At 36.7% G+C, this 22,654-nt stretch overlaps 5 protein-coding genes and 1 non-coding gene across 7 annotated transcripts; 3 read left to right on the top strand and 3 right to left on the bottom strand.

Annotated features, from left to right (window-relative positions):
• Positions 1 to 600: 600 nt before the first annotated feature.
• Positions 601 to 3,937, bottom strand: LOC103493844 (uncharacterized). The gene is made up of 5 exons (XM_051087766.1): positions 3,715 to 3,937; positions 2,645 to 2,777; positions 1,659 to 1,755; positions 1,346 to 1,432; positions 601 to 1,016 (listed from the first exon to the last, which is right to left on the bottom strand). The coding sequence occupies exons 1-5, from the start codon at positions 3,773 to 3,775 to the stop codon at positions 882 to 884; spliced, it is 513 nt and encodes a 170-aa protein (XP_050943723.1). The 5' UTR covers positions 3,776 to 3,937; the 3' UTR covers positions 601 to 881.
• Positions 3,938 to 4,329: 392 nt separating this feature from the next.
• LOC103493843 (peptidyl-prolyl cis-trans isomerase FKBP18, chloroplastic) lies at positions 4,330 to 7,129 on the top strand. 2 transcript variants are annotated; one of them, XM_051087764.1, is made up of 6 exons: positions 4,330 to 4,673; positions 5,012 to 5,082; positions 5,160 to 5,246; positions 5,499 to 5,648; positions 5,776 to 5,835; positions 6,069 to 6,266. In XM_051087764.1, exons 1-6 carry the CDS (start codon positions 4,427 to 4,429, stop codon positions 6,090 to 6,092), a joined length of 639 nt encoding a protein of 212 aa, XP_050943721.1. In that variant the 5' UTR covers positions 4,330 to 4,426; the 3' UTR covers positions 6,093 to 6,266. The 2 variants fall into 2 exon arrangements, with proteins under 2 accessions (XP_050943721.1, XP_008453010.1); XM_008454788.3 differs by lacking the exon at positions 6,069 to 6,266 and adding an exon at positions 6,803 to 7,129 and having other exon boundaries at positions 4,341 to 4,673.
• A 1,914-nt stretch (positions 7,130 to 9,043) lies between these two features.
• Positions 9,044 to 10,128, top strand: LOC103493842 (RING-H2 finger protein ATL80). The gene has a single exon (XM_008454787.3). The coding sequence runs from the start codon at positions 9,245 to 9,247 to the stop codon at positions 9,800 to 9,802; it is 558 nt and encodes a 185-aa protein (XP_008453009.1). The 5' UTR covers positions 9,044 to 9,244; the 3' UTR covers positions 9,803 to 10,128.
• Positions 10,129 to 13,082: 2,954 nt separating this feature from the next.
• On the bottom strand, positions 13,083 to 13,154 carry TRNAW-CCA (transfer RNA tryptophan (anticodon CCA)). Its single transcript has one exon. It is a non-coding gene; the product is annotated as a tRNA-Trp (tRNA).
• On the top strand, positions 13,148 to 17,122 carry LOC103493840 (protein MULTIPLE CHLOROPLAST DIVISION SITE 1). Its single transcript, XM_008454786.3, has 6 exons — positions 13,148 to 13,405; positions 13,490 to 13,780; positions 14,079 to 14,245; positions 14,381 to 14,768; positions 16,356 to 16,548; positions 16,649 to 17,122. Exons 1-5 carry the CDS (start codon positions 13,361 to 13,363, stop codon positions 16,545 to 16,547), a joined length of 1,083 nt encoding a protein of 360 aa, XP_008453008.2. The 5' UTR covers positions 13,148 to 13,360; the 3' UTR covers position 16,548; positions 16,649 to 17,122.
• Positions 17,123 to 17,687: 565 nt separating this feature from the next.
• LOC103493839 (protein PLASTID MOVEMENT IMPAIRED 1) lies at positions 17,688 to 20,902 on the bottom strand. The gene has a single exon (XM_008454784.3). The coding sequence runs from the start codon at positions 20,477 to 20,479 to the stop codon at positions 17,879 to 17,881; it is 2,601 nt and encodes an 866-aa protein (XP_008453006.1). The 5' UTR covers positions 20,480 to 20,902; the 3' UTR covers positions 17,688 to 17,878.
• Between the last annotated feature and the right edge of the window lie 1,752 nt (positions 20,903 to 22,654).

Genomic DNA, 22,654 nt, shown 5'->3' with positions numbered 1-22,654 from the left:
TCATCTCCACAATCTATCCAGAAACAAGTTCTAAGAGAGTATGAATGAAAACTTGTCAAAGTTTTAATCTGAAAACCCTTTGATCACCTTTTGATTATCACTGTTTTCCTTGTGTTTTAGACTTTTGATGGAAGGTGGTATTTTTATATGAATTGCATTGAAGTGAGATTGGACCAAGTTTCACAAAATAAAGTTTCTAACCTTTAGCTAGCTATATCAGTTCTCGTGTTGTTGCTCCATATGTTAATTGTTTAACATTTTTTCGTCTTGCTCCTTAGGTTCTCTCACTTTTGGTTCCTATCGAAAAAGAGCTTGATCAGAAGTCGCTGAAAAAAAATATCAAGCTCGAGAGATAGTGAGGTACAAGTACTGAGAAGAAAAGGTGGGAGCAAAAGCGAGAAAAAACAAAGGGAATGAGAACACAGAAAAAATGTTCATTGTCTGGATCATTAAAACTTATTTTAGATTTGAGCGTAACTTTTTAGTTCAAACTGTCGAAAGTTTTGTGAAAGTCAAATCCACTGACAAGGAGTCATTTGGCTGGTGAGTTGTGACTCGAGAGGTAGACGAATGATAAAAAATGCAAATAAGAAGGCGGGAGGGATGAAATATGTGGCTTTCAAATACAAAACAATGCCTTGTTGTTCGTGTACAAAATAGAAAACACAGCAAGAATGCTCTTCTACAAATCTATTCAACTTTTATATGGAGCATTTGAGCGATCCTAGCAACACATTATGCGATGATGAATATTACACATCAAAGCTCGGATCCAAGTGTTCAAGAAAGAGAAAATCAAAGATAATAGCTAGAAAATTAACTATTATTCCGAGTCCTGGAGTCGTGTGTGACGAAGGAAGAAGGCCGATGTAACAATTCTTTCAAATGGCAGATTCAACTTCGTCAGAGTTCACAGCCACTCCATTTGGGGGATCCTCTGGGCGGAGCTGAGCAGAAACCTCATCAATTGCAGAGTTCAACTGTTCAATCTTCTGTGCCAGCACTTTTCTTGTTTTCTGCATTTTGAATTAAAGAAAAAAACATGGTCATGTTGGCACGTCAAAAACCAAAAACATATTGTTATATTTCCCCAAGTCAAATACCCCCAGCAAAATTGCCGAAACTAGAATTACACGAGAACATTTTGATATATCTGACAAGCAACTACATTTCGTTGCCAACTCAGGGTGGTTAAGAAGTCTATATGTGATATTACCAATAAATAAAATAAAATTCACGATTATCATTTGGTAAATCAATCTTCACTAAATTAGTGCCAAGTGAAGACCAAACGTCCATTCAGGAGAACTTGCAACAAATAAGAAGAGACAAAGTGATTTCACACCTCTAAAGCTTTTTCTTCATCATATATGAACTTGGGAAGTTTCCTCATCAAATCTTTCCGGTCTGCTCCAGCAATCGCCTTGCTAATCTGTAATTCAAATACTAGATCAACTCTCAATCATAATAAAAAGTCTAGGATTCAGACTTGAAGCTCGAACACAACAGTTACACATATTTCTTGGTAGAATACTTAAATGGGTATCTTCCATAAGGTTGTAACCTAAGACCGTAGCACACAAGTAACAGATATACTAGCTGTACTACCCAGGTGTACGATTCAGGGGTTAGATAAGAGATGAACAAAAGTAAATTACCTGAGGGGCATATACACAGCCAAGTGTGCCAACAATGATCCCTCCCAATACAAAACCTCCAATAAAAATGCCTGCATTGCTTGACCGTCCACCATCACTGTCATAACGTACAAAATAAACTTAACTGCCATTAGAATATTTTAAATGAATCTAAAGGACAGCCAAACCGAGATAATATACAATATAATAGACATCAACTCAGGCCATGTCCATTTAAAACTTATACTAATATTATTAGTAATTTACACTGGTGAATGCTATATGTGATACTAACAATTGTTACTGTACATTATTTTCAACTATACAGAGCTTTATTTATTTATTTGGATAAGAACGATGCTTTAGAGACAAAACAAGAGAGAAACAACCTAAGGGCTTGGGGAAGAAAAATCCTCCTCCCAAACCTAAACCATTAGAGTCTTCTAATAGTTAATTATGACCAAAGACTTCAATTACACGTTACCCAAACAAGAAAAAAATCCGGGAAAAGAAAAGACATCTTTCACCCAAGTGTGAAGGATTTTAAATAAAAATTTCAGATTGAGGCAGTCTCCTTGTATTTAAGAATCCTATTGTTTCTCTCCCAACAGATTAACCAAAGGAGAGCGTGGACTACACAATTCCACAAAGTGTTAGGCTTGCCTCTAAACATTTAGCACCCAAATATAATAGGAACAAATGCTCCACACTCACGTGAAATTGGACTGGCTTAGTTCAAATTGATCAGATTCTCGGCTGTTGATTAGCAATTGCCTTATGTTAATACGTTCACTTTGGTTTTGTTTGGTAGTTTTATTTCCAGTTTTTGCAAACCCCAATGATAAGCTTATATGCACAAGGATTTTAGACATGCACTCTTACCATGCAAAGGTTTAACATCGTTACATCAGTGATTAATAATAATTCATTCCAAAGAGACTCCTGAGACTATAATTCTATCATACAAGATGACTTGATTGTTTCATTAGCAATTTCGAAGATTATACCTGTATGCAGCTTGAACTGAAAGTGGCCGCCTGAATGTAGAAAGCTTCGCCTTTCCCACCCAACCCGGACTGAGTACTAAGCTGGTAGGGGACAAGCTCCCCAAACGTTTATCAACAGTTTTCAGATTTGATCCTGGCAGGATAATTTGCGAGAGTGAGTTTACACTGATGAAACTAAAGGGTTTGTACATTTGTACACTCCCCAACACTTGCAAAGTTCAGAAATGAGAGCAACCATGTAGTAGTCATATTCAATCTTCCAAGACTTGCAAATTTTTCATTGATTTGATAATCAATTCATCATGACAAAGTGTATTCCTTCATTTTTTGTTAATGAAAGCAGTTGTTTCTATTAAAAGTAAATCATCATGACAACATAATCAAAACATCATGGCAATATAATAGCCATTTTCGCCTAGTAGCCAACAAGAACCATTGGCTTAAATAAAAAACTTAGAGAGAATTAATATCCTATGAGTTTTCTTGAAACACATGTCCTCCCGTGAAATTAGTTGAGTTGCACAGACAACGCTCTCATGTAAAAGATAAAAACAGTAGTAATAATAATAATAGTGCCAACGTAATCAAAACTAAGCCTTTTGACAGCTATCAGGAAAGAACAAACATCCCACCATAAGCTGCATAACAGTGAGTGAAATCCACATTCCCCTCACAAATTGCCCACAGAACAAGGCCGTCTCTGCATATAAGTTATAACCCAATACTGATTTATGAGCTAAGAAGTTGGCAAAACTCAAAAGTAGCAGGTAGCTACCATTTGAAACTGGGTGTAATTCAAGATTCAAATTGGAAGGAAACCCAATAGCTCTTAATGGAAATGATAGGCAATTTAAAGAAATCGAGAGCAGGAGTCCTAAATCTCCAGCATAAACGATCACCCCCGAAATTAAACAGAAAGTATGTTAGATGAGATGGGCAAATTAGAAAAGAAATGCAAGAAAAACAGCTAAAATTGAATCGATAATAAACGGGGAGGTTGAATAGTAAAAAAGAAAAACAAAAATCAAAGATAAAATCAAATGCTGAAAAGATTAGGTAGTAAGAATTACCATGTGTTAACTGGAGTTGAGGGTTCTTCGTTAAAACCAAGGAATTAGATATAGCAGTCATCGTTGAGTGCCAGAGATGATGAACGGAAGAGAGAGAGAGAGAGAGAGAGAGAGAGAGAGAGAGAGAGAGAGAGTGTGCGGTCTGTTAAACAAATGTGGAGAGAAGACGGTTGAAGGGCAAAGCAGAGTATTACGACTGGAAATTGTTTCTTGTTCGATAATTTCGATGGCCTTTAGGATATTTTATTGGGTGCACTGCGATTACGGTAATTTCCATGAGCCTAACATATCGGCCCAAAGGCCCATTTCAGCCCATTCGACCCAACTTGAACATCGAAACTTCCTTCCTGGTTTTTCTTCCAACAAATTCTCGTCGTGTAACGATATGAAGCATTTACTTTAGATTATCCACATTGTTGGTCGAATGTCAAATAATTTAGTAGTGAATTAATTGAATCAATGAACGTTGATTCTCTTTTGTTTTCAATTTGTTGCTGTTTTGAAGAACATTTTATGGGTTTGAAACTTCGAACAGAGAAAAAGAAAAAAAAGGGGAAGGCAACAACAACAATTTATTTGAAATTTTCTATTTCAAAATTTAATTTAATTTTGGGTTTAGAATTTAGATTGGAAAAAAGCCGTCAGCGTTTAGTGGATAGAGGGATATAATGAGGGCGCTTTCCGAACACAAGCTTTGCGTAGTCCAACCGCCATGGCAGTGTCCATGCCCAACACCTTGGATTCTTGTCCCATTCATCGCCTTCTTCCTCAAATTCGTTCACAGTCCTCGCCCAACCAAAGAGAGAATGCAAGCCAACAAGAGTTTTCTCTGCCAATTTCAAGAAGGTCTGCAATTTTGATCTCTTCGCTACCTTTCACTCTCGTTTCTGTATCTCCGTCAAAGGCAAGAGAAAGAAGGAACAAGAGGACCATTCCTCTCGAGGATTATCTCACCAGCCGTTAGTAGTCTCATTCTTTCGTGTATTGCTATCTTCTGAATTTCCTCTTAATACTTTCTGTAGGTAGAAAATCCTTAAGTCTTGATTAGTAATTACCACATATTCCTCAATTTTCATATCTAAATTTTATAATTCTACTGAAAATGAAGTTTTGATTTACTACACGAGTTGAGCTTCTCGTGGAGTATAGTTTTATTTCCAGTATTCAGAGAGATTTGTGATGTTTGTTGATTTAAGAAAATACCCATCTAAATTTCTCCTTTAATGGTTGGAAAATCTGGATTGGGAGAAGCATTTCTATGTAGCTTTTCATATTTTCAACGATATTTTGAATGCAGCAAATGGACTGAAGTACTATGATGTTGAGGAGGGAAAGGGCCCTGTGGCAGAGAAGGGTTCCACGGTTCAGGTAATCTGTCTGAGAAATTTGAGAACTGTGCCTGTCCTTGAATTTTAACTTTTCTCTATATTAGCTTTCTATTACAGGTGCACTTTGATTGCCTCTATAGAGGGATTACAGCTGTGTCGAGTCGAGAATCTAAACTCTTGGCTGGAAATCGTGTTATCGCCCAGGTTTTTACATTTTACTTGTAGATTTCGTTTAATCAGTTGTTATCAAAAGAAGCAGTGTTTACAAACGTGATGATTAGTATTGAGAATCCTTCATAGGATTAAATGCTCTTTAGTCAACAACTTAAGCTTTAGATCAATTCAGTAACTAAGCGTCAGGATGTAATCTAAATTTCTTCTTTCTTTACTTAGAGAGACGTGATATTTTAGACCCCAGTTGAATTTCTAATGTATGTTGCCCCATGGTTTGATCAGCCTTATGAGTTCAAAGTAGGAGCCCCGCCTGGGAAGGAGCGGAAACGTGATTTTGTGGACAATCCAAATGGTCTGTTTTCAGCACAGGCTGCACCTAAACCCCCACCAGCAATGTACTCCATAACTGAAGGGATGAAAGTTGGGGGAAAGGTATGTCCTATCTCCATTATTTTAAATTTACAATCTTCTTCCTCTTTATAGTATTCTCTCAACTTTTAAGTCTCGCCCTTTTATCTTTATGAGTGTTTCATGGACTTTGTTTTTCTTCTATTTGCAGCGAACGGTGATTGTTCCCCCTGAGGCTGGATATGGTCAAAAAGGAATGAATGAAATCCCAGTAAGTCCAATTATTTTAGCTTTTTCCTTGTGCGTGACTTTTTTACCCATCGACTATTTCTTTTGAAATTTACTTACAATTCTATGTGAATGCATGAAAGCTCGTAACTAGAAAAGTTAGCCCCTGAATTTTAAGTTGTTAATGTCACCGAATTCTCGAGTATGGTATCCAATTATCCATTATTTAAAGTAAGTCAATAATTTTACCTTTTTTTTTGTCCAACTTTTTGGCAGATTGGCTATTTAAAAATTGTCTGATCTCACTTTGCATGTGAACGCATGAAAACGCGGGATTAAAATCTGGTCTGACTCCATGGTTTTTGTTGCCTTATCATCCAATTTGATCTCAGAACGTTGTACTGAAAGAAAGTTGCTTACTTTTATCATGAAACATGTGCACATATGTTTTGGTTCACACTTTTTCGCCCTCAACCTACGATGTCTCTTTTATATGCAGGCTCTTTATTCTTTAGTTCAAATAAGATTTCAAAAATACCGGTATAACTTTTTCATTTAATTTTTCAAAATAACCTGTTCAAATAACTTCATTAACGGAAAATACCCAAAAACGAGAAAAAAGAAACTTGTATATACTTTAAGGACAGGACAAGAATACTGTATATTGTTTGATAGCGAAATTGAAACCTTAAATATACTTTTAAAATGAATAGTGATTTGAAACAATACAAAAGTTGTAAAGGGGTGTATTTAAAAAAAGCTCAAAAGATTAAGTGCAGAATTTAATAAATCATATAAAGTTTATGGGCAAAAGCCAAAATTTAGTCCCTTTTTTCTTGTATGTGAGTGTAATGAGTGGAGGAATCCAAGAAATGGTCAAGTCAAGTGCTCTTTGGTTTACTTATGTTATTTATGTCAATTATTGCGTGGAGGGTTGAGATAGAGATAAGATAACAACTTTTAGTTGTATGGTTATCAGATGTACATGTAATCCTGCTTTGTATTTGCAGCCTGGAGCTACTTTTGAATTGAACATCGAGCTTTTAGAAGTAGTGCAGCCTGAAAAAGGTGGGACCTGACCTGATTCGAGAACCAGATTTTTGATCCTCCACTGAACAAGAATTTGAGCATTCTTTAGGAAGGACGAGGAGGAGCACAACAGCTGGTCTTTGGTAGGGGGAGTTTTTCTAGGAAACCTCGAGTTCTTTATTTACTTGCTATTATTCGCAATGTAATCAAAATGTTAAATCATTTGTTTGGCATCTTAGCTTGACACATTACGGGCCCTCTAAAATATAACAAAAGCCTCCAATCTTCTTAGTGCCAAAAGCACCAAATTTCTACTTGGGTCTTTGGCCATGTTGCCTTTTCTCTGCCCCCTCCCTCTCTCAGCTCTCTCTTTCTTTAGGCTTTAGCATTTGAGTCTTGTTGGATATTAATTTTTAGGAGTTAGAGGGCGGCTTTGATAGGGAAAACGTGACAGCCTTATTTGTATATTGCCTATTGTTTTATTATCAAAAGGAGGGAAGAAAAAGTAGAAGTTTCGAAGTTTGTTGTGGATATCGTTTTCAAAGAAAGACGCAATACAATATATTGGTGTTGTTGGGAAGGGAGATTGGTTTGGATTGGATTGGATGATTGTCCCAACTCCCAAGTGTCATTTTGTGGAGCAGAATCAAAGATTTCCCTTTCTTTGATGCGTCGAAAGTGCCTTGTCGTTGCTAGGACCTTTCTCTAAAACCTCCTTACTCTTCCCCTTCCTCTTCTTCTTGACATTTTCCTTTGCTCATCTAAACTGAAAAAGTGTACGCCAACTCAAATCAACAAACAGTTGTGTACACAACACGTTGTTGTTTTTCTCCAACCTCGGAGTGAAGTCCAATTTCAACCCACAACAAAATGATGTCGTAAAAAATAGTGTATTACTTTTACTGTGAACCAAAAGAAGTGTTCCATGAAAGAGAATCAGCTCCAACTTCCAAATCCATTCTAACTTTGAAAATTTCAAAAAGTGAAGCGACAGATGGAGGAGAGATGCGGTGTATTTTTTACCTTTTTTGTTGCACCTTAATCCAACTTACCTAAAAAGAGAAAGGATTTGCTTCATCTTTGATAGTATCAGATCGCTACAAATACTGCTTGTTTGTTTGATTGATGGTTTTGTGGTTTGTTAGATTATAAAATGACTAATAATAGTGGTTTTGGATTGGGACCCAAATGGCGTGGGGAAAGGGGTTTTAGTTTTAGTTTTAGTTTTAGTTTTTTTTTTTTTTTGTTCCATAATTTTCACTCTTTTGATACGAAACTGAATTCGTCGTTTTCAGATATTTTGTACTCATGTTTATCAAATGAGTATTGATTTTGATATGTGTGGCACTTGCTAGCTTGTTTCATCGTTGTAGCTAAATTTTGTCTTAATTAAGTTGATCACTGTCTTTGTGGAAGTAATTCATACGTCTTCTAATTTTATTTAATTTATCACACATCTAGCTAACTTTAGTTATGTACTCTCTTTTCTTTCCTTTTCTGAAGCCAACTAAAAGACCTCTACTTCCTTATACTTCTTCCTTACAAAACCTTAAAACTTTTTTCTTTAATTTATATATTCGAAGGAATTGTTGTTGAGAGTGAGCGGTAACAAGGTGGACGTAACACTAACATTATGATTTTTTTTAATTTATGTTTGTGTCCCCATGTTTAAATTTGGACTATGGTTTAGCTTACCAAATACCTTTGTTGGCTAGTATTATTAATCTTAATGGACATTATTTAATAGGTTTACAGACTTAGTTATTTTATACTTTTTCTTTCAACTAAAACATTATCTTTGACCCACTTATTATTTTTTTACTTGCTCGATGTTGGACTGTTTAAGGAATGTTTCAAGACTTCTTATCACTTAACTTATCAATACAAATGCTTCGATCCATGAATTTTAGTGATATTCAAATGTTGCAGGGTCTAGTTAAATGGATTGTTTCGGTAAAATTAATTGAGATTTGCATAAGTTGATTTAGATATTTATATAAGTAAAAAAAAAAAAAAAGGAAAAAGAAGGATGTGATGATATAGAGTTTAATAATGATAGTTAGAATTGTAATTGAATTCATTGTTTTTTTTTTTTTATAAATATTTAAATGCTTGTTGAAGTTAAACGTAGTGATGAGAGGGATTAGAATAGTGTATCTGTGGAGTATATTATCCAATGATAATAATGTAAATTAATAGTCATGAGATGGTGGCGTCTATATAAACGGCGTTAGTATTGGGGTGGGTGAGTGTAATGAGCAACTACGAAAGCGGTAAAACGCAAGGCCGAATCCCGTTTCAGTATAAAACCCCCTCAAAATCCCCCCTCGAAACGACAAACGTTACGCCCACGGTTGATTCAAAACGACGGCCCTTCTCATCTCTTTATCCTATAACCTCTTCCTTTTCTCTCGCCGATTCAAATGCGTCCCTTCAGGTACCTTGCCGGCGTCAATTCCTCCGCCACCTCCGATACCTTCGAGCCTAGGTATGACTCTGACTTCGTCATAATCCTCGCCGCCCTCCTCTGCGCTTTGATTTGCGTCCTCGGTCTTGTTGCGGTTGCCCGCTGCGCCTGGCTACGACACCTTGCTGGTGATGGTGCTGGCGCTGGTTCCACTCGTCCTCCCCCGCCTCCTGCCTCCAACAAAGGTCTCAAGAAGAAGATCCTAAGGTCTCTTCCCAAGTACACTTTCACTGCTGAGTTTTCTGCTCAGTTCTCAGATTGCGCGATCTGCCTCGCGGAGTTCGCTGTCGGTGATGAAATCCGTGTGCTGCCGCAGTGTGGCCATGGATTTCACGTGTCCTGCATCGATACCTGGTTCCGATCTCACTCTTCCTGTCCTTCCTGCCGTCAGATTCTGGTTGTAAGTCAGTGCCAGAAGTGCGGCGGTTTTCCGGCGAGCTCCAGTTCGAACGGCGGAACGGAATCCAGAGTGAAAGAGGAAGGAGATGATAAGACGAATAGGTTCTTACCTTAGCTCTAGGGTTTTTCTCTTAACTACTGCGATTCTTGTTCCTTCCTTCCTCCGTGTTGTAAATAGCTCTCTTAATCAAATTCATGTAATTACTGAAAATCGTGGATGTATTCAAGTTGTAAACAAAGGAGATTCCCCTGAATTCGAAATCGGCCGCTCTGATAATTCCGTTTCTGTTGTGAATATTGACTTCAAATCTTGTCGTCGATTTTCAGCGGAGATGGCATAACTTTACAGTACAGGCGATGAATTGAAAAAGGGGGAACAGTATGAGTATCATCATGTGGATGGTGGACATTCCAACAGCCAATGTGATTTGTTTATTTCCATTTTGGATCGCATTTTTCAGCACCAAATGCTTCCCTCTCCTCATCTCTCTCTTCATCACAATGCCAATTTTTCTCTTTCCTCTTCCCTGAAGATTTAAAGAGGTCAGATCAGATCCATAAAGTTTTTTTTTTTTTTTTTTTTTTTTTGAAAATGGAATAATTCTGCAGCTGCAACTGCAACTGCTCCATTTCTAATTAAAAAAAGTTTTAGTAAATCCTTAAATCCAATTTTTGTTACCTTCCATAGCCATAGCCATGGCTGCTTGCTGCTCTGCTGCTCTCTGTCCTTTTCACTTTCGCTCATCTTCTCAACATGATAATCACTATCAAATTTTTTAGGTTTAAAATTAGTTTTCATGTCTGAAGTTTCCAACTACTCTTTCTAAAATCAGTTCTTTTTAACTTTTATTAATTTATTTCCTTAGATTACCAATTTCTTGCTCTTTATTTTGAACATAAACTTAATTCTGCCTTCCACTTTTTATTAATTCTCTCTTCCTTTTCATATGTCTAAATTTTATGAATTTCCAGATTAGGGGAAAATCAATGTTGGAGATACCTAAATTATTCTAATTATAAAATAAATATATTTTTAGAAATAAAAAAGCATAGGGGTGTGTAGTGGGATTTATCTATCCATCTAATCTCATTATAACAAGTTTGAAGGTATCAAAATCAAACAAACCCCACTTTTTACCTCTTGATGATACATCTGTCCTCTCTCTCTCTCTCTCTCTCTCTCGTTCATTTTTTCCTCTAATGAAGTCTGAATTCAATTTTGTTGTAATATCTAATTCACATGCTTTCTTTTTTCTGCTTTCCCATTATCACACTTTTCTCTGCCACTTTTGAACCAACACAATTATAACAATTCCAACACATTTTCCTACTCATTTATATTTATTTTATATCTTCACATTACAAATTGGAACTTTACCCTATTTTATTCTTTTATTATTTATCTTCTTTAATTCCAACTTTTTTATGTTTTCTGGAATTAAGCTACCAAAATTCAGACCTTTTATTATTACTTTTTATATTTTAATTCTCTTTTGAATCAAAATTCTTGAGTCTCAAGATTTCCTAATCCCTTTTTGTTCCCTAACTTTTCAAACATCAATTTGGTTTTTGGACTTTTGGATTATTAATTACTGCATTAGGACACCAGTTGTGTAGGTAACTATTTGGTTTTTTCAAATTTTTACCATTTTCTCCCTGTTTCTCCCTTTAAGCATTTAATGTTCAAATACTTACTTTCCAACTTATATTAGAAGCAACCATAATATACCAAAAAAACGACCGTTCTTCACTCGTTTTGAAACTTTACTAGATCGACTATAATCGTTTTGGGGTTGATTTTGTCAAAAAAACTGATTCCGATTGACCAATTATCACCCCTATCTTATATAACCCATATCGTTAATAATGACCGATGACTTAATGTTTTGGTGTAGCCTTAAATTTCTTTGTATATTAATATAATAAATTATTAATTCACATACATAGCCCGCGCTTCATTTGAATTATGAGTAAATTTAGATTTTTTTTTTTTTTTGGTTTTGAGGAATAAAATATAGAAACCAATTATGTGTTTATGAGTTAATTTTTAAGAATAAAAGCTAAGCAAAATGAAAGGTTAGTAAATTGATTGCACGACTCTGAATATGCGAAGTAAGAACAAAAGAAATGGATATGGATTGATGTACATGGGGGATATAAAATTATAATAGTCGGTTGGTCTGTGTAAGAGACAATGCACTAAAAATGGACCAAGATGATAATTGAGGTTCAAATAGCCACCAAAAAGCTTTGTTTTGATTTGATTTCATTTCATTTAATTTAATTTAATTTAATTTAATGAATATTATCGTTAACTAATTACAAACTTGTTATTAAAGAACAGCCATTAGTAGTAGCCCCCTGTTTTTTAAAATAGTATTTTTGACAAAGGGAGCTGGAAATTTGTGGTAGCCAAAAATGGTAATGAATTAGGTGGAATTGCATTATCGAGACTAACCTTTGTGTATTTTATGTGCAAACACATACTGTCAATGCAAATAGAAATGGATGGATTGATTGGATTAGAGGATCAAACTTGTTGTTATTCAATATGTAATCCAAACAAATTGCAGTTGTTAACTCCACTACTTAATTCGATTCTTAATTTTAATTATATATAAATTAAACACGAACATGGTCTAATTTATTTATTCATTTATTTTAATAATCCATTCAACACACACTGAAAATGAAATATTGCGGCCCTTTCTTTCTCTTTAGCGTCCTTTAAGAAAATTGGTCCAAAAGACACTATTTATCGTAATATGGAAAAATATATTCATATATTTTTTTTGTTCTAGTGGTGATTTTAGAGTTAGTGTTTAAGATATATTTCTTTTTCATCAAACCCATTATAATCCAAAGATTGTGTGTTAGTTAGGTCAAAACTTAAAATAATATGTAGTTTTAGTATAAAGAAAATTCCATTTTATTATTCCATCGCATTTGGAGCCGCCCAATAAAATAAAATAAATATGTAAATAAAATAAGAGAATGCCCCACCCACTATATAACTATATATATAACTATATATATATATTACTAGTCATCACATGGGCCTCACATCACTTAATTATACTAGCGTCTTTACTTGACTTTGTTTCTTTTTACTCTTCTTATAAATATAAATTCCACTTCATACCCACAAAACTCACAAAAACTCAACTATTCCTTAAGTCTCATTTAAGTTATCAAATAATTATTATAATTTTTTCTAAATAATAATAATAATATTTGAATCAACTTTTCAGCCTAAAGTAGTTAGATAAATCGAATAATAGACGACCCACATACATACTACTTTTTTTCACAAATAATTGATGTGTATAAAAGACACCATGAATAGCATTAAATTTTAATTCAATTCAACGCATTTAGAAAAAATGAGGAAAAAGTGAACCCGACGTGAATCGAACACGCAACCTTCTGATCTGGAGTCAGACGCGCTACCATTGCGCCACGGATCCTCTTTGGGTAGAAAACATATAGTTTTTATTTACTCTTTTGCTCTTCAACATTTGAATCCGAGGTGAAGTTACTCCAGCGAAACCCAAACCCTATCCTCCATTGGCTCACTTCATTTGCTTTGGTATGGCGTCTCTGTGCATTTTCCCGTCTCCACCATTCTAATTCCTCTTTTTATTTTCTTTCAGTATGTTTTCCTGCACCTGTAATGGCATTCAATTGGACTCTGCAGTTACATTCTCTTTCTTTCCAGGTAATCCCTCCTCCAGTCTTCTTCTGATTTTTTCAGGAAATTGTTATCCACCATGTTTATCAACTTTTTAGATAATATGTGCAGCCATACGTATGGGTTCGAAAGCCTCCTGCTCTGTCTGTCATATCCCAACTTGGACTTGGTTCTAAATGGGATGGCATTAGGTATGGTCATTTGAACTGCAACTCGAATCGGTCTCGAATTGGTGGAAAATTTGTTATAAAATCGGCTGAGGGCTCCGGAAGCACTGATTCCGGCAGAAATGTCGAAGGTGAAGAAATTGTGGTCAAGAGTGGGACTGGTGGTGTGGCTTCTAAAGATTACATCGGGAAAATGCAGGAGATGATTGCTTTGTCACCTCCAGGCGTTTTCTTGGTAAGCTTATGATAGATTAGGAGTTTGTAATGACTGTCTTCTTTCTGTTATATTCATAATTTACACCTGTCTGCTGAATCGCCATGGAACAAAAGAAACTACGTTACGTCATGAATGGTGACGTCGACGGAATTGATATAAACTGATGCAGGTTTTGAATGCGAATTTGCGACAATGTGCATTGCCTTTTGTTATAATCCCTAAACTCTGATGAATGAACTTTGAGCTCAAATCATGTCTTTTGTTTTTGGTGTTAAGGGTGGGCTAATGGTTACTCTCTTGACCTATTCTGTCTCAGATGAACAAATGTACTCGAAACGGTCTTGCAATTGGATTTTGCGTTGTAACTGCTTGTTTAGCAATTGTTGCAAGAGTGTATTTGATGGGGAAGTCGAGGAGCAGTCATTCCGGATCAGTGGCTGATCTTGTCAGGCGAGGTCAGCTAAGATCTGACAGAAGAGGCATGTATGATTTAAATCTTTGGAACCTTTGCCCTTGCAACATACTAATCTGTTTGTTATGTTCTGTTTGTTATGTTCTGTTTGTATTTCCATTATATTCTTATTGTTTTCTCTGTAATCTTCCTTTTTTTTATTTCAGTTCAAAACCTTTAAAATACAACGACCCCTTTAATAATCCACTGGTGAAGGTTGACAAAAGCAATTCGTCTGTAGAAATGTGCGGAAAGGTTTATCGGTTGGCTCCAGTTACTCTTACTAAAGAGGAACAGAATATTCATCAGAAACGGAGATCTCGGGCGTATCAGTGGAAGAGACCAACCATGTTTCTTAAGGAAGGAGATTCAATTCCTCCCGATGTTGACCCGGAGACAATCAGGTGGATTCCTGCAAACCATCCTTTTGCAACAACGGCTAGTGATATTGATGAAGATTTGGCCCAGAACAATGTCTACCAAAAGCATGGTGTTCCTTTTCGTATTCAAGCGGAGCACGAGGCTTTGCAGAAAAAGCTTGAAGCACTTCAGAGTGTGAGTACCTCTGATACTCTGTACTTGATTCTGTGGTGTCTTCATGCTCATCCTTTTAGTTGATAAGTTCATTTATAACATTTGCTGCGTGTTAATGGGGAGTGAATATGTTCGTTCAATGATGGAATTGGTGACCCACAAAAAATTCAGGTAGACAACCTAACACGGCTCTCCCTGATAGATGTTCTTTGTGGTAAAACTAATGATAAATGCCGAGTCCAAATCCATCTCTTTATCTTTTGTCTACAATTTTATCATATTAACCTTTTCTTAAGCGGCCAATTCCATTCCTAAAGATGTTAAAAAAGCGTTTCATCTATTTCTTAGAAGTTTGAACCCTTTCACAGTCAGTGGACACTCCTTCGACCTCAAGAAGGAGAAGATTCCTTGGATTCAATTATTTTAGGCCTTTGGGGGACCACTTAGTTAGAGAAAGTAGAAGATCTTTTTAGGATAAGGATTCTTTTGGCTTTTCTAAGATTCTGTCACTTTTGGATTATCTCACTTTTGTTACTCACTCTTGGGTGATGAAAGTTATACGCAACTCCTTGCAATTATTGTTTGAATTCTGTTTCTACCAAGTTGTAGTATTCTTTGAATACATTTTTTCTTTGCTAAAGTTGGCTCCTCTCCTTTTGTGATTTCATTTCTTCAATTAAATTAAGAACCATTTTGTTTTTAGTTTTTGAAAATTGTAATTGTCTTTTGCAATTTCTCTCAATTTCTTTGTCCTACTTTTCATGTTTCCTCATTTGAATTATTAACTAAGTTTCATAAACAAAAACAAAATTTTTAAAAACCTAACTTGAATTTTGAAAACATTCCCAGAATTGAGATAACAAAACAAAACAAAAAACCATTGACGGGAACTCTAGAAGTATTGCCTATAAACTTAATTTTATAAATATTAAATGGTTACCAAAGATGAAAGTTTCTGGTTCCTCCACTATATGAGATGCGGATCGTCATTCTCGGTGACTCGATGATGTTGACTGCAGCCTGCAAAAATTACAGTTTGTTGGTTAAAAGGTTAAACAAATATTTGACAGTGGATCGCTTAATGTGTTCCTGTGTGTATTCCAGTTCTGTGTGATTAATTGGTTTACACTTATTAAGAAAGGAATTTATGGTTTGCATACTTGAGACAACGAAAGAACTCCTCCCATTAGTTTATAATTGAGAAACAGTGGTGGGAACGGTTTGGTTTTGAGAACAAATACAAGGATTTTTTAGAAAATAGCCTCCAAGTTCAGGTAACTATGCATGGAAGTTACATGCAAACGATCTGTCTTGTATTGTGTAGTGAATGCCTTTATCTTAATTTAATAGTCGTGTTCTTTCGGGGCACCACGTCAACCAAGTGGTTCCTCCTCTAACATCGTAATTTCTAATCATTAATTTTCACTACAGATGATGATTTTTTGTTTTCACTTCCCTTTACCCGGTCCTCGAGTTTTCTGATCAAGGAAATTAATATGAAATTAATTATTCCAGTGTTGCTAGCATTTAGATATGGTTTCCTGGTAACAGTCTAAATGGTTTCCTAGTCACCATCACCCTTATATATTTATATTTACATTTTTGCAGGAACAGAAACTGAATAATTTATTTATAGATCCTGGAAGTGTGAAGGAATTTGAGAGGCCTTTTAAGTCAAAATCCAAGTCAGATGAACAAGTAGAACAAAGTTCTTCAGATCTCCAAACTGGAGAGTCAAAGCCTCCAAACTCTTTTGGGGGTCAATCATCGTCCGATGAAGCACAGAATCCTGAGGTGTAAGGTATTTTATTTTTGGATATATGCTATCTTGGTGGATATAATCATTTTACAACGGAGCGGGCAGTTCTGAAAAATTTTGAATGTGTGTATTTAACGTGCAGGTTTGCTGTATAAAATAGGGATTAGCTTGCAGTTTTGCTACTAATACACACCACGAAGTTAGTTATTGAGAGGCCCTATTGTATAGTATGAATGCGTGCAGACTTGTTTCCTTAGGTCATCCAGTTGTGAATCAACGGATTTCTGTTGGAGACAAACTTCTGAAGAATGCACTTCGTTGATTTGGGGGAATATAATAGCTTCTTGGTAATAATATTATTGGTTAGTCGGATGCTGCCTCTTGCCCTTTCGCATTCATGAAATTAACGAAAATTTCTACTTCTCCTACTCCTTATTTTGATGAGGGGTTTCTTAGAATTAGTGTGTATATGTGGATGAGATTTGAAACTTTTAATTTGTAGAATTTATTTGACCCTGTTTATTCAACGATAGGATGGGCTTGTCTGCCCAATTATGGTACCAAAAACTGTAGCTTTTTCGTTCTTATGTCTATTCCAACTAAAATTCTTCAACAATGTTTGCTCATATGCATAGATGTAGTGCAGTCCGTCTCTAAGGGTTGGGCCTAAGCTGCTGGGTTGAACTATATATTTATCTTTCCCAAAAAGTCATCTTCCCAAATGATGCACGATATCCAACGTTCTATATATATATATTAATTTCTATTCATGTGCAAATTTGGTCCATGGGATGAGAGTTTCATAATATATAATCTTTTGAAACTAAACCTGGAGTAGCATTAACACCAGTTTGAATAGGTGGAACTCCAAAAAGACTTTAAACAAAAATTTCTATGGTGTCTAAGGAAGTTTTTGCTGGCCACCTATTTTGAAATATATATTTTGTTTTTCAATTAAATTTCACTATTTTGTAGGGATTTATCGATAGTGTGTCACCTTCTAAATTGGGAAGGATAATCTAAAGATGATGAGGTGTGACTGATACTTCCTCTTTCAAAGTGACAAAAGTAATAGTGTCGAACCATGGCTGCCCTAACATTTAAGATACAAAACAGTTAACCAAAAAAATATATATATATCGGTTTGGTGACGGTGGTTAGTCTTAGAAAAAGTAAACAAATATAGAATGATTTTTGGTGATTTATTGGAATTCTTTAGTTAAATACAAAATGAACTATGCAATTCCTCCTGTTTTCCTACTCAACACATGTACTCTCTTAAGCTTACTTATTATATAGAACACAATAAATATGAACACAATAAACAAACATAATCTCCGGCATGGGTTGAAAGGAAACGGTTTGTTCTGTTCTAATTAGCGAACTTAACATCTGGGTTTCGTATGGGTTTGAGCCACATGTCTGCCATTACTCTGGACGATAAGCTCCACAACAAATCTGGTCCCTTTGATGCCAAATGTCTTCCTTTCTTCGCTGCCTTCCCAATCCCGTACGCCACCAGCCACTGCATCGCCGTTAGCCTCTGTTTTTCACCGTCCCATGCGTTTCTCTTCCCTCCGCCCCTCACCTTCAACCCTCCCACATGCATGCTCTTCACCTTGAATCTTCTTTCCTCTTCGTATTTGCTTGTTTTCTCTTCCATTTCTACTTCTGTTGCATGGATCAGACCTACCAATGGACCTCCCACTGATTCGTATCTCCTTAATGGATCTCTTAGCTGCACCACCACCCCCACTGTCACCCCTTCTTCTTCCTTTTTGCTTCCATACCCACTGAAGTTCAATTTCTTCATCCAATCTTCAAATGGAACTGCTGTGTCCAATGGGTGGATTTGATTTTGATCCTTTCCCCCAGTTTTCACATTCAGAGCAGAGACGTCAAATGGGGCTTCTTCCTCCGCCATTTCGGCCTGGATTTTCAAAGCTTCTACGCTCATTTCTTCCAGCTTCTGCATTGAAAATGCTAGAATCTCTTCAATGGTCAGAGGGATTTCGTTCAAGTTCCAAATTCCTGTCGAAATCCTCTCTTTCCTTCCTGTGCTCAATGCGGTCGCCATTGCTTTTACAGCAGCAATGGCGCGCGCCGCCGTGGAGCTTGCTCCTTCTTTATTTCTTCCTTGAATGATTGCTGAGGCAATTCCTTCAAATGCAATTTGTTCTGCTGTTTTCCCCATGAGTTCATCTGAAGACATTAATGCTACTACTTTTGAGCTTAGTTCCTCTACTCCACTGCAAGCCATTCTTTGAAACAATTCAAACCCACTCAGCGACTGTGTGGAGGCTAAAATGAATGGTTTCGATATCTGCATCGCCAGTTTTGGAATGTCCTTCTTTGAAACTTGGATGTTTAGGGGATTCATGGCGGCCAAGTACCCTCCGTCTCTGGTTTGAACTACGCAGCCTAACCCCTTCCCAAGATCTGAAATGTATGATTTGGATTCGGTCTGCGAAGAGTCCTCTGTTTCTTCGAGTTGGAGAGGAGGAATTTCAGGGTAACTTAGTTTACTGTTATTGTTGAATGAGGCAGTACCCTCTTCTTCCTCGAGCATTTGAAGAAATTCTCGAGTTACGTTTTCTTCATCGGCATCAAGCCTCTGCGAATCGGACTCTTCATCGTTTTTCCCAATGTTTTCATCTTCCATCATTGACTCCAGAGCTTTGATTTGTTGTGCAATCGAATCGAGTTCTGATAATCGATTCAAATGAGCTTGATCGAGTACAACCTCCTTGACTACCTCGCTTGAAGTCGACTTTTCTTCCACTGATTTTTCAGATTCTTCTTTTTCAACTTCTTCCTGTTTTTCCTGAATCTCTACTCCTTTGTCCACAACTTCGAAGTCTGGAAGATCGAGCTCTTCAATCTTTGGTTCTTCTGATTTTTGAATAGACGGCGAGGTTGACGGTAATGGTGCTGGTTCATCTAAGTTGAGGTCATCCATTCCTGGAAGATCCGTCGAAGCTCTTGTTTGAGATGGAGTCCAAGCTTCACTTTGACTGGTTAATCTCGGACTAAGAACACTGAATGACGTCTTCGATTGCTTTCTGCCGAAATTTTTTCCCGATTTCGATTCCTTTGCCTGTGCTTGATTGTAAATTCCAATACCTCCGTCTTTCTCCATAATCTGAAATCCTAATTTGACTACGAGTTCTCCCCCTTTGGCCTTTCCCGCCAGATTGAAGCTAAAGTCCCACTGTCGAACTCGCGTTCCTTCGTAACTCTTCTCTATGGATTCTTCAATCAGTTTACTCAAATCCACTGGACTTCTCCCGAAATCAAGCTCTTGAGCATCTACAGCAAAGGCATAAATCCAAAACGGACGAGGCTCGAACTTCAGAGGCTTTCCGTTTCCAGGAGTGCAATAAACATGGCATTTGAGGAACAACGTCTCTTCGAAATCCGCTGCGCCTTGAGAAACTCTAGACGGCATTGTGTTGACAGCTCCATCTTTGGTCTCTTTCTTCCTTACACAAACGGAAAGTCGAAGCCCATTCATGGAGGCGGGAAGTCCCTGAACGGTAACAACTTCAACAGAGAACAAGCAACTCACCTTCTGCATTCCGATGTGGGTTAGAGCTCGAATCGGCTTCCAATTCCAAATTCCCTTCTTCTCCGGCGTCGCATCATCCAACTTCCTCGGCTCCGGCTGACTCGAAGATAATCTGTTTCGTTCCGTTTGCGATTTATCCTCATCGTCGAGCTTGGGACGAGAACGCCACGGCGACAGAGACATCCGCCGCGACCTCGGCTTGTTGAATTTGTCATCAGTTTTGACGATACCCACATCTTCAGCAGAGGGAATAGAAGGAAGAGAGCTCCGAGGAAGAGCAAGCGAGGCCGTTCTCCGAGTAGTGGAGATATGGGTTTGGTAGAGCGATTGGCTCAGAGCCTCGAGCTCATCGAGAAGCTGGGTATTGGAATCCCTTCTTTGTGTCGTGTTCTGATCAGTAGCCATTGATGAAGTTGGAGCCAAAATTGTTGCAGAGGAAGGAAGAAGAGAAACAGATAAGAGAAGAAGTGGGCACGGAGCATTGGGGGTTGAGAGAATATGAGGTGGAGAAACTTGCAGAGACGATAAGTAATAGAAAGCAGTGGGTGGAGGATGGAGAGCCAGCCATTTTTGTCTGGGCACAAAAGCTTCATCGTTATGTAATGCATAGACAGAGAAACAGACAGCCACCGCCACGAAGCTTCTTCTTGGGTCCCTTCTGCATTAATTGATCAGTAACTTTCAACCCTCAACTGTGACTTTGTAATTTACAACATACATGAATTTTACATAATATGATTATGAATTTTTTTTTTTTTTTTTTAATTTTATGGTTTGCGAATGTGGGGCTCAGAGGAGAGAGCGGGTCAAGAGGGAGCTGAACTTTTGGAAACACATGGACATAATTGGTTCCTTTGTTTGAGGATTGTATGCATAAGTAAGAGGTGAACGACCAGAGTCTGTTGAGAGAGGGAGAAAGTGTCGAATATGGAAGAGCAGGGACAGCACCAAATGATGGGTAAGATGGAAGAGAAGGCCCCGGTGGAGGATTTGCTGCCATTAGAGAGCAGTCCGTACGTGAAATACAAAGACTTGGAAGAGTATAAAAGGAAAGGGTATGGGGCGGAGGGGCATCTTGAGCCCAAGCCTAATCAGGGCGGCGGCACCGACGCACCCACCTTGTCCGGCAGCGGCTATCCGGAGGTGCAGCCCACCACCATTGATGTCGTTACCAAACAAGGCCTTATTCATTGATCTCCCCATCATCCATGCCGTTTACAGTTTCTCTTTTGTTTCAATGTAATCTAAATTTTGATCTCATTTCTGCCATTTTTCTTCTCAAGCACAAGGTGGCTGCAACAAAAACCCAATCTTGTTCTTGTAGGATAGCAATTGTTTCAAATGTTGTATTGAAATTATCACATTTTTCTTCATGCATCCTATTGAGCTTCCAAGTTTATGAAACGGGTTCGTTTGTGGATTATTTCCTAATTTGATTAGAAGTTTTTGGAAAGTGGTCCATTGCCATCACTATATTTCTCACCTTTTTCATGAATTCATCACATATCTACGAGGCAAGTTCTTGTTTTTTCCTTTAAAAAATGTCATATTCACTGTTGATATGCACATTTTCTTCATTTGACAATCACCAATTATGATCCTAACTCACTTTTTTAACCACGTGCTTCAAATACAGTATGTTTAATTTTTAGAATTTAAGTCTTAAGATGTTAGATTTGAAGAGTTACGGTTTTTATGTTAGAAATAATTTAGGAACAACACTTTTTCTTTGAAATTTTTTACTAAAAATGGTTCCTATCAACCAAAGTCCAACACATGCACGTTTTCTTCATTGATTTGGCGGTAACCAATGATGATCCAACACTTCTTTTCTAGCCAAGAAGAGTCTTAAGGAGTTATGTTACCCCCAGCTCATGGCTTTACATTCTTAGTTTTTTGTGATAAAAAAATAATCCCTAAACAATACATTTTGAAAAGAAATGAAAAAAAAAAAAAAAACAAGAAAAGAAAAAGCCCAACTTTTAAAAAATTGACCAAGTATAGCCATCTTCTTAAATTCTTTGCAAACAAGGGAGACAACTTTTGGTTTATATAATATTAATCAAACATTTATAAGTTTTAGGTTAGTTCCTAACTCGTTTAATTATGACATGCTTGCAATAAATTCAATTCATAAACGTTGTAATATGTTTGAAAGGTTAATGCCTTTAAAGTAATTGAATTTTAAATCAAGCATACACATTTTCTTCTTTGGCAATAATCAAGGGGTGAAACGAATGTATTTATGTAATCAATCTTAGGATTCTATGATTCAACATAATTCCCAAATCATACAATATTAAAAGGAAAAGTTTCAAATTTAGCAATTATATTCAAAATAATTAAGTATATAACAACATTTTAAAAAAATTACAAATATAGTAAAATCTGTCAAAATCTATCAATGATAGAAGTCTATCACCGATAGACCATGTAGCAAATGTTGATCTATCACTGATAAACCATAATAGTCTATCAACGATAAAAGTGTATCACTGATAGATTGTGCTATATTTGCAATTTTTTTTAAATATTGCTACATACTTAATGATTATTCTAAAAATTGCTACCTACTGTAAT

This window comes from Cucumis melo, chromosome 7 (genome assembly GCF_025177605.1).
Source record: "Cucumis melo cultivar AY chromosome 7, USDA_Cmelo_AY_1.0, whole genome shotgun sequence".
NCBI lineage: Eukaryota > Viridiplantae > Streptophyta > Magnoliopsida > Cucurbitales > Cucurbitaceae > Cucumis > Cucumis melo.
Note: the sequence above shows the minus strand (reverse complement) of the source record. Positions and strands in the feature narration are given on the sequence as shown.

What these genes read in the sequence shown, in the direction of transcription:
- LOC103493840 (XM_008454786.3), top strand. Translation starts at nt 13,361, where the DNA reads ATGGCATTCAATTGGACTCTGCAGTTACATTCTCTTTCTTTCCAG. An exon ending in TACATTCTCTTTCTTTCCAG is followed by an intron (nt 13,406 to 13,489) that starts GTAATCCCTCCT and finishes TAATATGTGCAG; the next exon opens with CCATACGTATGGGTTCGAAA. An exon ending in CACCTCCAGGCGTTTTCTTG is followed by an intron (nt 13,781 to 14,078) that starts GTAAGCTTATGA and finishes ATTCTGTCTCAG; the next exon opens with ATGAACAAATGTACTCGAAA.
- LOC103493843 (XM_008454788.3), top strand. Translation starts at nt 4,427, where the DNA reads ATGGCAGTGTCCATGCCCAACACCTTGGATTCTTGTCCCATTCATCGC. An exon ending in AGAAGGGTTCCACGGTTCAG is followed by an intron (nt 5,083 to 5,159) that starts GTAATCTGTCTG and finishes TTTCTATTACAG; the next exon opens with GTGCACTTTGATTGCCTCTA. An exon ending in GGATGAAAGTTGGGGGAAAG is followed by an intron (nt 5,649 to 5,775) that starts GTATGTCCTATC and finishes TTCTATTTGCAG; the next exon opens with CGAACGGTGATTGTTCCCCC.
- LOC103493839 (XM_008454784.3), bottom strand. Translation starts at nt 20,479, where the DNA reads ATGGCTACTGATCAGAACACGACACAAAGAAGGGATTCCAATACCCAG.
- LOC103493844 (XM_051087766.1), bottom strand. Translation starts at nt 3,775, where the DNA reads ATGACTGCTATATCTAATTCCTTGGTTTTAACGAAGAACCCTCAACTC. An exon ending in TCAGTTCAAGCTGCATACAG is followed by an intron (nt 1,756 to 2,644) that starts GTATAATCTTCG and finishes ACGTTATGACAG; the next exon opens with TGATGGTGGACGGTCAAGCA. An exon ending in GCTGTGTATATGCCCCTCAG is followed by an intron (nt 1,433 to 1,658) that starts GTAATTTACTTT and finishes TTTGAATTACAG; the next exon opens with ATTAGCAAGGCGATTGCTGG.
- LOC103493842 (XM_008454787.3), top strand. Translation starts at nt 9,245, where the DNA reads ATGCGTCCCTTCAGGTACCTTGCCGGCGTCAATTCCTCCGCCACCTCC.